Raw genomic sequence first — 14,448 nt, 5'->3', positions numbered from 1 at the left:
TGGATGAACAGTACAGTTTAAATCATTCGGACAGACTTCCTTAGCTTCCACTGACTTTATTTGTACATTGTGCTCTGTGGTTAAATGTAAATAAATAGTCTATCAAGGATTTTAACTCAGGGTCAAATAATTTAATGAAAATGAGTAGTCAGATAATATAAAATGGTGTTCTTATTATGACTGAGCATTATTTTCTTTTAATCCTTATCAAGGATTTAGTCATCTTTTTCCTGATACTATTATAGATGAGGAAACAGGCTCAGAGAGGTGACGTGATTTACCCCAGCGTGCCACATGGCTGATAATGGTAGAGCTAAGTTGAAATTAGTTCTTCAAGTGTTAAATCTACTGCTTTGTGTCTTCTCCTTAAATTGTTAGTAGTTTTAATCATATTTTTGAAAAATTAGCTTGTGTAACATTTATAAATAAGTTGAAGCAAAATGTTAACTTCATTGCAAAAATGTTTTGTGTAAGAATGGTGGTGTTATAAACAGCAAAACTCTGTATGATTTCGTTCCTTTGGAAATTAACTCTTTAGACTTGTGTATTAAAACCTTCCAATTAGTCATGTCTTTAATCAATGATCTAGATTTCATTTACATGGTTTAAGAATATAGTAACAATAATAAAAATACATGTAGATAAAACATTATCTTTAGTAGAAAAGATTATATGAAAATTCCCATAGTTATTAAAAATGAAGTAGGTTATTTTTTTAATGACCTTTAAAAATAATGCCTTTAAAATAATAGAATATTATTACATCAGGAACTGGTGGTGGGTTTGTTTTTTAAAGTTTCAGCACAACTACTTTAATTGTATTAGTAGAGGCAGATTTAGGAAGATTCTCCCTATTTCTCTTCTTTCTTCTGTAAAGGGTGTCACTCAGATTGACAATGACCTGAAATCTCGAGCATCCGCATACAACAACCTGAAAGGGAATCTTCAGAATTTGGAACGAAAGAACGCGTAAGCATGTCAACTATATGTGAATAATTTAGAATTGGAGAAGCGCTGTGGCACAGGAGTCTCCAACCTCTGAAATCTAATGCCTGATAATGTGAGCTGGAGCTGATGTAGTAATACTAGAAATAAAGTGCACAATAAATGTAACAGGCTGAATCACCCTGAGCCACCCGGCCCCGCCTCCCTGGTCCATGGGAAGTGGTCTTCCATGAAACTGGTCCCCAGTGCCGAAAATGTCGAGGACCGCTGTGTAGCGTATGTTGCGGATAAACTGTTGCTGGGGGTTTTAGTAAGTTCCAGTGTGTGCCGTTTCTGTAGTCAGGTGGTATTTTTTCACTTCATGGAGAAAAACTCATTATTTCAGGCTAGTCAAAACAGATGTGAGGCTGATTTATTATGCTCGTTTCATACATAATACTTCTGAGCTGGGTCCTGGTTTATCCTTTATCCATCTGATTTTTCACTGTAAAAATTATCTAAAGTTAATTGTTTTAAATTAAATCATAATTTAATTACATAGCAATTATCTGCTGCTTAAAAGAATTATATAGAAAAATCCTTTTTTATGTAATTCTCATTCTTTAATTTATCTGTTTTCCAGTGTTTCCATTTTTATCTGTTTTTATGTTTCAATTTTTTATGTTAGGTTTTCTTAAAATAGAATACTCTTCTTATGGTTGATCTCACTGTAGTATGACTACTACAGGTGTAGCCTTAAGCACTTAACTCTTCAAGGTATACATTCGTATCCCAGAGGCAGAACTGAGTCGTCCTGTCAGGGGTGCAAACAGGGCAAGTCATTTTCAGTGTGAATCTACTGGGAGACCAAGTGAAGACTTGCATTCAAAGAGTTGATTGTTGGGTTAACTAACCAAAATTGATACCCAAGGAGAGGGAGGAAAATCAAAGGTTGTGCTTAGATGATACGATTGCATAATTATGGTGAGGTAGACTTTAATTGATGCCTAATGAATAACACTTTCCCAGTTAAGACATTATATATATATAATCAAGAGAAGAACTGAGTTATAATAATTAAAACAAACACAAAGGGAGACACTAGAGGCAAATTCTGATAAAATTTTGACATTTCTTTGGGTTTAGATATGGGAAATATTCAGCTAAATTTTGGCTTCTTGATACATCAAATAAAAAATGTTAACTCAGGCTAATCTCTCTTGAGATGTATGTGTAGTATATGTAACTATACTTAGCCTGCTGTATCTTTACTTGTGTTATGGAACCACATAATTATCAGCCTAATGATCTTTTTCTTATTCCTCAGAGGGAGTTTGCTAACTCGAAGTCTAGCAGAAATTGTGAAGAAGGATGACTTTGTTCTTGACTCAGAGTATCTCGTCACGTTACTGGTCGTAGTTCCCAAGTATGTCTTTTCATTACAAAAGGTTTTTACTTATTAAAATACAAGAAAAATGTTAGTGCCTGATACTGTAATTTGAAGTTTTCCACAAAACCCGAGTGTGAATGGAATATCACCTTGTCATTTGTTCTGTCAACCAACATATACTCATATGGCACATACAGTGGAATTTAGTTCGTAACCTGGTAATAGAGATGTCAGTTATAAACTGAGATTCTAAATCAAGTTCAACTTAGTAGAGTTGACCATTAAAAAATTAAATAATGCTAAACTATTGGATTTTTAAAAAAATACTGTTTTTAGATATTTCAAAATAGGAAGTTCTTTGTTTTTCTGAAAAATCTTTATGATTGATTAGGATAAATTAACCCCTTTAAGAAGTAAAGGATTGGATTAGATCAAAGGTTAACATATCTTTTATATAAAAGGCCGAATAGTATTTTACCCTTTGCAGGCCATATGGTTTGTGATACAGCTACTCAACTCTGCCACGTCAGCTTTGTGGTTGTAGCTAAAAGCAGCCATCCCCACTGTGTGCATGAAGTGATATGTCTGGTGTCAGTAAAACTTTATTTACAAAAACAGGTACAGGTTATGGCCATAGTTTAGGTTGGATAATTCTTTGAAATCTCCTCTAGATTAGGCCTTCTGTATTAATTAACATTTGGGCATAGTTAATCTTGATAAAATGAAATCTTTTGAAGGTTAGAATTCTGTATGTGTGGGTGGGTGGCGGAAAATCCTGTTAATGGTTTCATTTCTGACCTGCACTGAAATCTTACCATCAGGAAATCATTGGGGGATCCAAACTGGCGTGGGAGATTTGGGGACTCTTGTCAGCATTATTCATAAAGTCTTATTTTGCTGTGCTCTCCATTTTTATCTGGCTAGGAAACTGGGAATATAGGAAAATGATGCCTCCTGGAAAGGGGCGGGAAAGCACCTCCATTTAATTTACAGTGGCGACAGTATCATCTGATTTTTGCCTTTCCCCGCTTACTGCAGAATAAGAAAATACTGATTATTTCTGAAAAATGTCTGTGTATGTGTGTTTTTATACTATGCATGGAAATAACCGTTGTCCAGAGAAAAGATTTGTCTTATGCAACCTTTGTTTAAAATTTGTGTTTAAGACAAGAAATTTTCATAGTTTTCTGTACACTGTACTGGAAACCTAGGGTCAGACCTAGGGTACCTTGTATAGTGGCTTATTTATTATCCTGGCTACAATACTATCGATACAGTTCTTTATTTTATATTGCCACACCCACGAAAGCCAGTGGTCTCTAGAGAAGGAAGGAAGGCTGTTGCACAATGCTCTGTGGCAGCTTGGTTTACTGTCGCTTTGTTGACTCAGTGCTTCCTGGTACCCTGTGCTTCAGTAAACGTGCCTTCTCCCAGCGCTTCTGAATGGCCACTGAATAAAAGTGTTAGTGATTTCAACATGGCTTCTCTCTCTCTCTCTTTCTCTCATTTCTCTCTCTCTTACTTCCTTATTTGCTTTCTTCTTTTCTTTTTAGTGAGGTAATATAAATTAACCCTAAAGTTTGAAAATAATTTCAAATCTCCATTTTGCTTTGCTTCTTTTCCAAACTGAGTTCTAGGGTGTGCCTCTTTTGCAGTAGTTACTAGATGTAAGAGATGGTGCGTTATGTTTCCTCCTTCACCATTCAATGTATTTGAATTCATTCTCTGTAGGAAACTTGATTTTTCTTTTGTTAGATAGATTTGAGATATATTTACTATATATATATAGTTGAATTATATATATATATAGTTTGTCACATAATTTTTTCTCTTTCTGGGTCTGGCAGGAAGTAGGACTTGTTTTTCTCTTCTGGTAACTTAATTGTACCTTTTCTGCAGGTTAAACCACAACGACTGGATTAAGCAGTATGAGACACTAGCTGAAATGGTAGTTCCAAGGTCTAGCAAGTAAGTAGTAGCCTTACAGCCTGCTCTCGCCCAGAATTCCTTTGTAGTCTGGGTGTTGGATTAGGAAATATCTTTATCTTTTCTTTGTGGTAAATTTTATAGTTTTGGAACCATCTTTTTCACCTAATAAATGAATTATATTAACTCTAGTTATTATAATTTTAGACTTGGAAGGGCCTTTGCACAGTCTCACCAACCCACTCATGTTGATAGATGTGGAAGTTTGAGGCCACAGAGCTGAAGTGGTTTGCTCAGAGTCACATATCTCATACGTGGCATAGCTGTAACCAAAACCCAGGTCTCCTGTGTGGTACTTTTTCTGCTGTACAACCTTCTCAAGATCCTTCTTTCAGTACTTATCTCATACCTACTGTGTGTCTCTAATTCCCCATTTATCTTGTCAAGGAAGTATACCAAAATGGCTACTAGGCTACTGTGTTGGTCTGCAGATATTTACTATCACTTTCCAGTGAGCATAGATTCTACCTAGCCTGTACTTTCCTTTGGGAAAAAAAAAAATTATTAAGCATTTTTGAACTTACAGGTTAATATTCATTGTCTAATTTGATATTTACAACACTTCTGTGAAGTAGTTTGGGCAGTTGTTACACTTTTTCTCATAGATGAAGTAAAAAATGCACAAGAGTTAAGTTGTGGCCTAAAGCATATGGCCATAAAAGTGTCAAATGGCAAAGTTAGGACTAAAAATTGAGGTCTTTTCACTGCAAGTTGTGCGCTCATGGCATTATAACATGTCATCTTTTCCTGTATTCTGCCTTTCCACATGAGATACTTGCCAAGAAAATATAAGTACAGTGTGTATGCTCCCCGAAGAATTCTTTTGTGTGTATATTCCTCAAGAGGTGTCAGCAGGATGAAAGGAAAGTCTGGGAGGTAGTAGAGAAGTGGTGGTAGTAAGGCCAGGCCGATGAAGTATTTTCTTTTCCAGTTTCATTGTGTCATATGGGAGGTAGCTTAGTATAATGGAAAGAGTCCTGGACCCAGGAATCTTGAGTTCTTTTGCTGGTTCTGCTACCAACTTGCTGTGTGACCTAGGGTAAGTCTTTTAACTTCTCTGGGCCTCATTTTCTTTGTAAAATGAGCATCACACCTTTGCTGTACACATTATGAGGTCCTTTTAAGACTCGATGAGATATATGAAGTTGGAGTTCTCTGTTAGCTCAGTGGTAAAGAATCCGCCTGCCAGTGTGGGAGACATGGGTTCAATCCCTGGTCTGGGAGGATCCCACATGCCATGGAGCAGCTGAGCCTGTCGCCACAACTACGAGCTCACACTTTGCAACTAGTGAAGCCTACATTCCTAGAGCTGGTGCTCTGCAGCAAGAGAAGCCATCTCAGTGAGAAGCCAGAGCACCACAATGAGAAGTAGCCCCCGTTTGCCGCAACTGGAGAAAAGCCCTCGCACCAGTGAAGACCTAGCACAGCCAAAAAAAAATAGACAAATAATTTTGAGAAGATATGTAAAGTAGAAGGTAATATGAATCTTGCAGTTTCATAAATGTTGACTTCTTTTTTTGAGAACAAAACCACAAACCTGTACTCATTGTGAATTTTTTTCCCATTTTTGGGGAGTGCTTTCCATTCACACTGGCCCTTCACATGGTAAACTGAAGATTGAGGTTGTGTCTTGATACTGGTTTTCCTCTGAAGCTGTTTATCCGGACGGATGACACGTTCTTAAACCTTGTTCTTTGGAGCCCATTAAAGCCACAGAGATTGGCTTGACATTTGGGGGTGGGGGAGGAGGAGAGAGAGGACGCAGTGCGCATGACATGCCCTCCTGGGCTGTGGAGAGCTGAGCCCAGGGGAGTGGCATGTGAGCCCAGGTTTACTCAGGAAGACGGACTTCAGAAATATTCCTTCAGAGATTTACATCTTTTGAAAATCACTTTAGTAGTTTAAAGGAAAAAGTTTCAGATGCTGCCAGTTGAGTATAGGCGATACCTATCTTCTGAATGACCCCCAAGTGTCCACTGACCGCCTGAGTGCCTCCAGCTCTTCCTCACTCAGTGAAAACATCTGTTCATCTGCTTAGCAGTTCTAAAGACTGATTTCAGATCACCTCCTTGAAAAGGCATTTGAGTCATTAAGAACAGGGCAGTAGCTCGGCCAGCCCTGAAGAGGATGGTTAGTTTATGTGAGGCAGACACATCTTAGTGAGTCAGTCTGAAATGCTATACACGGTTTAGGAAAGAGCTCTATGAGCTAATGCTGGATGTTTTGCTTATCCTAATAAGTAACATTTTTGAGTAATTACTATGTGCTAGTCATTATTCTAAGTGCCTTATTTTAAAGTGAATTTTAGGTAGCAACGTTGTCACTTGTTGCTCTTTGGCACAATACTTGAGTGATTACTCTTGGAAGCAGTGAAGATGAAAGTGGACTTTTGAGGGAGAATAGATTGAAAAAGACCATCTTCAAACTTAAATAATTTCACTTAAACACAAAATCTAGCTATTTGCAAAATGTTCATAAATCTTGAAAGATTGGACCATGTGAAATGCTGCCGTCATTGGGTGGCTGAGTGCAAAGACGTGTATACATGCCGCATCAGAGTTCACACAGCCAAAGAAGTGGAAGCCAGACTATTGTTCTGCTTCTTTCTGTTGGAAAAACTGTTCAAAAAGAGGTGCTTTTCACATATACTTTCACAATTACCGCTTAGCTGTTTGTCTCTACTTTTGCCTGTTCAGATAAACTAGTTGGGTCAGATCATTGGTTGACTTGGCCTTTTCTCTGTTGTGGGAAGCAGCACCACACACTTGGTGGTGCTTCACAGAAGCTTTTTTGTTCAGGGAGCTGGAGTTCTAGATGAAGCAGAGGATGCTAGCAAGGAGGACCTAGAAAAAGATGACACTAGCCATTGTGCAGAGAAAAGTTTCATCTGTGCTTTGGAGCCGGGTTAGCAAAGATAATTCATGAAGAAAAGCAGGAAAGATGCTTCAGCAGTGAAATGGGTCAGTTGATTGGAGCAGAGCAGATGGCAGAACTGAGCCTTGGGAGAGAGGTAAGAAGAGAACAGAAGAGCTTGTAAGCTCCAGAAGCACTGCCACACATGTGGGTGACTGAAAATGCCATGAGACAGCTGAAAAGCACTGACTCTTAGTTTCGTCTTGGCTTGGTTACACGGGTGAGAATGTACTGTTACTGCTTGTACACAACAGTAGAATTGAATGCAGAGAGTTTGGAGACTCAGACCTGTAGCTCACAAACAGTTATCCCCACTTGACTTCTGCCTCCGTTTTTAAATCAAGTTCTGCCTACTTGGTAGCTGCCTTGCTTTGGATTTGATGGGCACTGGGTAAAAGAACTAAGTGTAATAGTCTCGAGAGGGCACAAATTAAAAGGGGAGGGCCAGGCCTCTGGGGGCAGGGCCGGAAAGAAGAGGAGAGAATTCAGATTGCAAAAGAGAAGAGGGTGTTTAGCCGGGAAGCAGGGAGAGTCTGGAAAACAAGCAGCTGCTGGACAGTTTGTCCTTGGCTGGCCTGCTGCTGATACAGATGGAAAATCATGGTCTTAGGGTTTGGAAGCTTTCCTTGAGTTAATGCTTAATTTTGTTGGTGAGGAAGAAATGTACGAGGGGCCTGTTAAGACACTGTAAGTAAAAACATAAAGACTGAGTGTCCTCAGCATTTGAGGCAGTACAGCTGAAAAGCACTGAGGGGTTCAGGAAGGGCTGCCATACCTTTCTGTTTGTTCTTCCTCCTCCCTGTTTCTGAATTCTGCCCTCAATATGAATGTGAGCAATAAATATAAAGCTTTAAATGGACTTTGTCTTTCTTTCTCTAGTGTTCTCTCAGAGGACCAAGACAGTTACCTATGTAATGTCACCTTGTTTAGGAAGGCAGTTGATGACTTCAGACACAAAGCCAGGGAAAACAAGTAAGATTATTATTTTAAAAGTTTTTTAAATTTGTTAGATTATCTATACTTCCTGTGGACAATTTTGGTTTTCTTTTTTTTCCTAATTTAGATTCATCGTCCGTGACTTCCAGTATAATGAAGAGGAGATGAAAGCAGACAAAGAAGAAATGAACAGGCTTTCTACTGACAAGAAAAAGCAATTTGTAGGTATTTTTAATATTTAATATAATCAGTGTTAAGCAGAAGAAAAACTGGTACTGCTTTTCTTTAAAAGAAAAAACTTTTCTGATTTTGATTTTAGTTATTTTTTTCTATTAAATAGTCAAAATGAGTTTTCTCTAAGCAAGCTGAGATCTGTGAATTGTTATCTTAAAATGTATATTTTAAAATTAATCCCTCTAAGTCTGTATCAAAAGTTAATTTTAAATACAGTGTTTTGATTAATGCTCCTATAGTGAGGGGTCATTTTAGTTAAGTAATTATTCTCTCTTTTCAGTAGGAAATTTCATTTTCTTGAGGCAGAATTTTTTTTTTTAATGCTGTAGTCTTTTACTGAAGGAATTTGTACGTAAACCATTGGTGAGTTAGTATGTTCTAGGCACGGTGGAGAACAGGGATGGAATTGTGAGTGAAAGATAGTGTGGACTTGCCATCCTCAAGTAAAGGATTTTTGTGAAGATTAAAGAGTGTATGGAAGGGGAAACATGAAGAGTGAACACGTGTTTCTCTTACAATGCAAGGGGAAACGAAAGCACATTCCATTTACAACTATTTCCAAGTGCTTTATAAACCCTAACATCTCAGTTGGAAGAAAACTAACCCTAATGAAGTAATGTCAAATAAAAGCAGCTGGTTGGGGGGGAGATCCAGTACCCTAAAAGAACAGATATTTTAACCAAAGACTTTCACTTTGTTGTGTTGTTATCCTTTTTGTGTAAATTGATGGCTATATCCAAATGAGCCTAGTAATATTACCCAAATAACTGTTAGCTGAACTGATCGTGTGTGTCTTTTGAGTATGGAGAAATGGTAATAAGTTGTTTGAAGTTTGTTTCTTTAAAGAAGTGTTTTTATTTAGTACTAGGAATAATACTGAATAGTTTAATAAGTTCATAAAGAATTTATGCTGTCAATACATAATAGAATCATTAAGAAATTAGAACATAATGAGCAGGTTTTAGGGATCTAAGTCAACCCCCTGATTTTACAGATGAGAAAACTAATACTTAGAAATATTAAATGACTTACTACATAACTATTTTTTCTGTTTCCAAGGAAGTTGTTTGTAATTAAATTCTATTTTGAACGTATTAAATGTTTAACAGTATTGGATAGTAAATTTAGATTTTTATACTTTGGTTTTCAAATCTATAGGACACTTGTATATTCTGTATCATTTTAAATGACTTCACTATAGTATATGCCTTTTTAAGAATTCCCTGGCAGTCCTGGTGGTTAGTACTATGCACTTTCACTACAGGGACCATGAGTTTGATCCCTGATCAGGGAACTAAGATTTGCAAGCTGCACAGCATGGCCGCAAAAAAGAAAAATACACACACACACATACATGCACACATACATGCCTTTTCTGTGTAGTGAATAGAGTCAATGGATATTTGTATTTACTGAGGTTACACAGTAGTAGCTAACCTTTTCATCTAATGTAAGGTAAAGTATGCAAGATATGAGAATAATGAAACATTTTTAAAGTGAATTACAATGTGATTGGGGGTTCCCTGGTAGCACAGATGGTAGAGAATCTGCCTGCACTGCAGGAGACCTGGGTTCGATCCCTGGGTTGGGAAGATTCCCTGGAGAAGGGAATAGCTACCTACTCTAGTATTCTTGCCTAGAGAATCCGCATGGACAAAGGACCCTGGCGGGCTGCAGTCTGTGGGGTCGCAAAGAGTTGGACATGACTGAGTGACTAAGCACACAGACACATAATGTGACTGAATTCTCCTTAAGATTCTCACTGGATAGTCACTGCTTTAAAAATACTTGATTTATCTGATTTCTAACTGCCATTTTGAAGACCAAATTTGTGGTGATTCTTTTCTTTCTTTCTATAGGGACCACTGGTACGGTGGCTGAAAGTGAATTTCAGTGAGGCGTTTATTGCATGGATTCATGTGAAAGCTCTGAGGGTTTTTGTTGAGTCTGTTTTGAGGTAAAGAAAGCTCATTGAGAAACTTGGAACTAAAGAATGTGTAGATCCCTTGGCATTGCACCTCTTTATTGAAATGCAGTCTGCTAATAGGAAATTGATTTGGGGAAACCAAAGGGCTACTCATGAGGGAGAGATTGTCAGTATCATACTGCTTATGACGTGCATGTTGGTCTTGCCCTTGATACCGAGTTTAGAAAAAGATCATGCTGCTGTGCTCTGGTTCTTTCCATATTCTGTGCTTAAGTTAAACGTAGGTTATGAATATTAGTGTTTGTTTAAAAGACCTATCACAGATTTTACATGTAGTTTGATACACAGTAACCTTATTTGAAGTCCTCGTTTCATAGTAGCCTAAAATATTTTATTACTTTGAGATACTTAAAATGTCAACCATCTTGTGATGCTTTGTACACGTTGCTCATATTAGAAATAGTTCAAAATACTTATCTGCCATCATGCTATTTGTAAATTTCTTTGAATTTCCGTAGTAGATGGGTAATCTCATGCTTTTTTTCCCCCATATTCTTTATTATCATAAAGGAATCAATAGTTGACTCTCCATATTCTTGGGTTCCAAATCCATGGACTCAACCAACTGTGGATTGAAAATATTTGAACAAGAAATTCCAGAAAGTTCCAAAAAACAAAACTTCAATTTCCTGGGCACTAGCGATGATTTACATAGCGTTTGCATTTTATTTACAACGAATTACATAGCATTTACATTGTATTATAAGTAACCTAGAAATGATTTAAAGTATATGGGAGGATATATGTAGATTATATGCAAATCTTACACCATTTTATTTAAGAGACTTGAACACCCTTGGGTTTTGGTGTTCACAGAGGTCCTGGAGCCAGTTCCCTGCAGATACTTAGAGGCCTGTACTGTTGACATATTATCACTGTCTGCTGAGGGTGGGCATAAATTACCTTAAAAATTGAAGACTAATTAAAAGTAATTCCTAGTGGACAGTTGGCTCTCATTTTAAAGATTTCTAATGGACAGTGAGGACCAGAGAAGGTGTGAGTTTCTGAACTTGTAAAGGTGGTTATTAAAATGAGGCACCCTCTCCCCATTAACAGTGATTAAAGAAGAGTATGAGAATACTTGCTTTTAAGCAGAAAATCTCTGCATATGTTTGCTTGTGTTACATCCTGTATGTCTGCTTCCTTATAAGGTATGGCTTGCCAGTGAACTTCCAAGCAATGCTCCTTCAACCCAATAAGAAAACAATGAAGAAACTGAGAGAAGTATTATATGAATTGTATAAACATCTAGACAGCAGCGCAGCAGCTATTATTGATGTAAGTATTTATTAACCTGGTAAAATAGGAACTGGATGAATTTCAGAAAAAAATTATTGGAAGAAGATGTTATGTAATTGCTTTAAGATTCTCAATTTGTTAGTAAATAATTTACCTTGCTTACTCCATTTTATAGTAGTTGCTCCTTGGTATTTCTAAGAGCCAGTCATTGTCTTGCTGTAGATCTGATGTTTATAGCTGCAGAGAGACCACACAAGCAATGATACTAGTTGTTTACAAGAATTACAGATTGCAGAGAGGAAGAAAATAAGTCATTACTGTAACTTTATCTGGTAGAAGTAGCAGAGTCAATAGATGGGCATTTTTAAAGAGAATTATCATTTCTCTAAAATGGTGTATGTTTATATCTTTTTTAAAACAGAAATGTATGAACATTTATGCATGCAAAAGCATACAACAATGTGTTCTTTTTGTTGTTGCTGTTTAAAATTGTAGCAGGCTTTTATATTTTTTGTTTCAAATAGCTTGCTGATATTTTTCCTCTAGTTTAGAATGGCAGTATTTCACATGTGCATTAGTTAGAACCCGTAGGAGAAAAATCAAGGTTTTTTTAATGGAAGAAAAGGCAGGAAATGACTCCAAATTTTCATGGAATTGTTGATAATATGTAAAGTCCAACTGATGCAGAATTTTATACCAGTAAATTCTTATAACATGCATACGTAGTAAGTGGTATCAGTAAAAATCACAGTTGGTTTATTTTTATCCATCATTTTATAAGCCTTGTATCTCATAAACTCAATACCCCAAGCCTGAGACTAAAAAAGTAATTTTATACAGTATGCATAGAAAAGGACGGTGGAGTCACGGTTAAACCCACACAGCCATTGAGGGCAGAGTACTTGAATCTGGCATTACTACTCACTTGCTCTGTTTCCCAGGGCAGGTCAGCCTTTCTGAGATTGTTTCCTTATTGCAAAATGGAGTTAACAATGTCAAACTCAGATTAAATTAGGAAAAATGTATAAACTTAGCCCAGTTCATTAAGAAGGTACAGGCATACCTCATTTCATTGTGCTTCATTTTATTGAACTTTGCAAAACTGCATTTTTTTACAAATTGAAGGTTTGTGGCAACCATGTATTGTCAGATGATGGTTCTCAGTTTTTAACAATCAAGTATTTTTAAATTAAGATTGGGTACTTGTTTATTAAGACAAAAGGCCATTGCACACTTAGTAGACTATAGTAAGTGTAAACATACCATTAATACGCAATGGGAAACCAAAAAATTCCTGTGACTTGGCTTATGGTAACTCTTGCTTAATTGCGGTGGTCTGGATCAGAATCTGCTATCTCCAAGGTAGGCCTGTGAATGGTAATATTCTTTTTCTTTTTTCATTTCTCTAAGTACTTAGTTGAATAATCATCTGACTTTTCCGTAGGCTCCTATGGATATTCCAGGCTTAAACCTGAGTCAACAGGAATACTACCCCTATGTGTACTATAAGATCGATTGCAACTTGCTGGAATTCAAGTAAAATGAGCCCTCCAGACGGCCCTGTCCTCGTGTCGTGTCGGTGTTTGCTAACAGACATAGGCTGCCGTGGGGCTGTACTTGTAACTCTCTTTCACCCCTTGCTTGCTTCTTACCTCCTCTCCTAGGCGCCTTCTCCGCTAGAGGTCCATTTCGCAACATTTTCTTTTTAAAAGGAAACTACATGTCTTGTTTCTTTTTATTGATCAGGTCTGTAAATGTGTACTGAAAAAAAAAATCAGAGTTTATTTATGAACTGAATGGTTTATTTAAAAAGGTCTTTCCTCATCCATATTGTGGTATGCATTAATTCCATTTGTTACTATTGTGACAAAAGCCTTGTTTACAAGGGAATGGTGTAAACAGTTATGCCATTTTGTTCACTGTATTTAGTAGACATAATTGTTTAATAGTTACTGAATCGTGATGTAAAGAAATGTGACAATATTCAGGTATGTGCTTTCTGAATGTTTCAAATTACAATCTCTGAGCACTGTTGACACCCACAGGAGAGAATAAAATTACCTGTGCAAAGGTGGGTTGTGGTGTGTGTAACTTCCAAGAATACAGTTCAGTGAGAGCTTAATAAATGGTGTCATGGCTGACTCGCTGTGCCACTTCAGGATTGTGCTATATATACCAAGAGGTGACCATCGTGGCTGACATGCATGATGATTCACGTGTGCCAAAGCTGGGTCAGAGCACCAATTGGAAGATTATTTTTGAACATGTGATGGGTATTTATATTTGCACACTAGACTTTGGGGTACCTCAAGTAGGAAGTAGGGTCAGTTTTGAATAAAGTTTAGTAGAACTCTGCTGCTTTAGTCGTCTGTTTTGTCTTAAGTCCTTATTTTATGTTTGTTTTTTAAGATTGTTAATTTTGCCCTCATCTTGACATCTGTGTTATTTTTGATACAGTTTGAAAAGAGGCATGGCTAGCCTTATAGATCTCTGGAATAAGACAGGGTAATGTCCTGAGTGAGCTTTTGAAATCAGGTTTTGTGGCAGTGTTCCCTTTATCATGGCCTCACAGGCTTGTAAATGAAAGAGGTTTTTACATTTTAAGGGCATTTCTAAACTATCATATTCCACCTAGAAAATTAGCCTCCTAAATCCATTTGGTTTCAAAATTGTATATTGTTAAGTCAGAAGTAATGGTTAACTTCAAACAAATCCAGACTTCTATAAAGTAAAACATGAGGCCACCCCTCCAGCCCCCTCAATTTCTTCTTTGCAAGGAAGTTTTTACATCGTTTTTCTGGTTTTCTCCTATATCTCTATAACATACATTGTCCACACA

The 14,448-nt window shown here is 37.1% G+C and overlaps 1 protein-coding gene across 1 annotated transcript in view; it reads left to right on the top strand.

Annotated features, from left to right (window-relative positions):
* ATP6V1C1 (ATPase H+ transporting V1 subunit C1) overlaps positions 1–13,964 on the top strand; it is a 40,472-nt gene extending 26,508 nt beyond the window's left edge. The window contains exons 6-13 of the mRNA XM_027561398.1: positions 878–969; positions 2,252–2,350; positions 4,214–4,282; positions 8,093–8,185; positions 8,277–8,370; positions 10,243–10,340; positions 11,522–11,648; positions 13,054–13,964. Coding sequence (XP_027417199.1) covers positions 878–969; positions 2,252–2,350; positions 4,214–4,282; positions 8,093–8,185; positions 8,277–8,370; positions 10,243–10,340; positions 11,522–11,648; positions 13,054–13,149 — 768 coding nt within the window. The 3' untranslated portion in view covers positions 13,150–13,964. The remainder of the gene's footprint in view (positions 1–877; positions 970–2,251; positions 2,351–4,213; positions 4,283–8,092; positions 8,186–8,276; positions 8,371–10,242; positions 10,341–11,521; positions 11,649–13,053) is intronic.
* The last annotated feature ends 484 nt before the right edge of the window (positions 13,965–14,448 follow it).

This window comes from Bos indicus x Bos taurus, chromosome 14 (assembly GCF_003369695.1).
Source record: "Bos indicus x Bos taurus breed Angus x Brahman F1 hybrid chromosome 14, Bos_hybrid_MaternalHap_v2.0, whole genome shotgun sequence".
NCBI lineage: Eukaryota > Metazoa > Chordata > Mammalia > Artiodactyla > Bovidae > Bos > Bos indicus x Bos taurus.
Note: the sequence above shows the minus strand (reverse complement) of the source record. Positions and strands in the feature narration are given on the sequence as shown.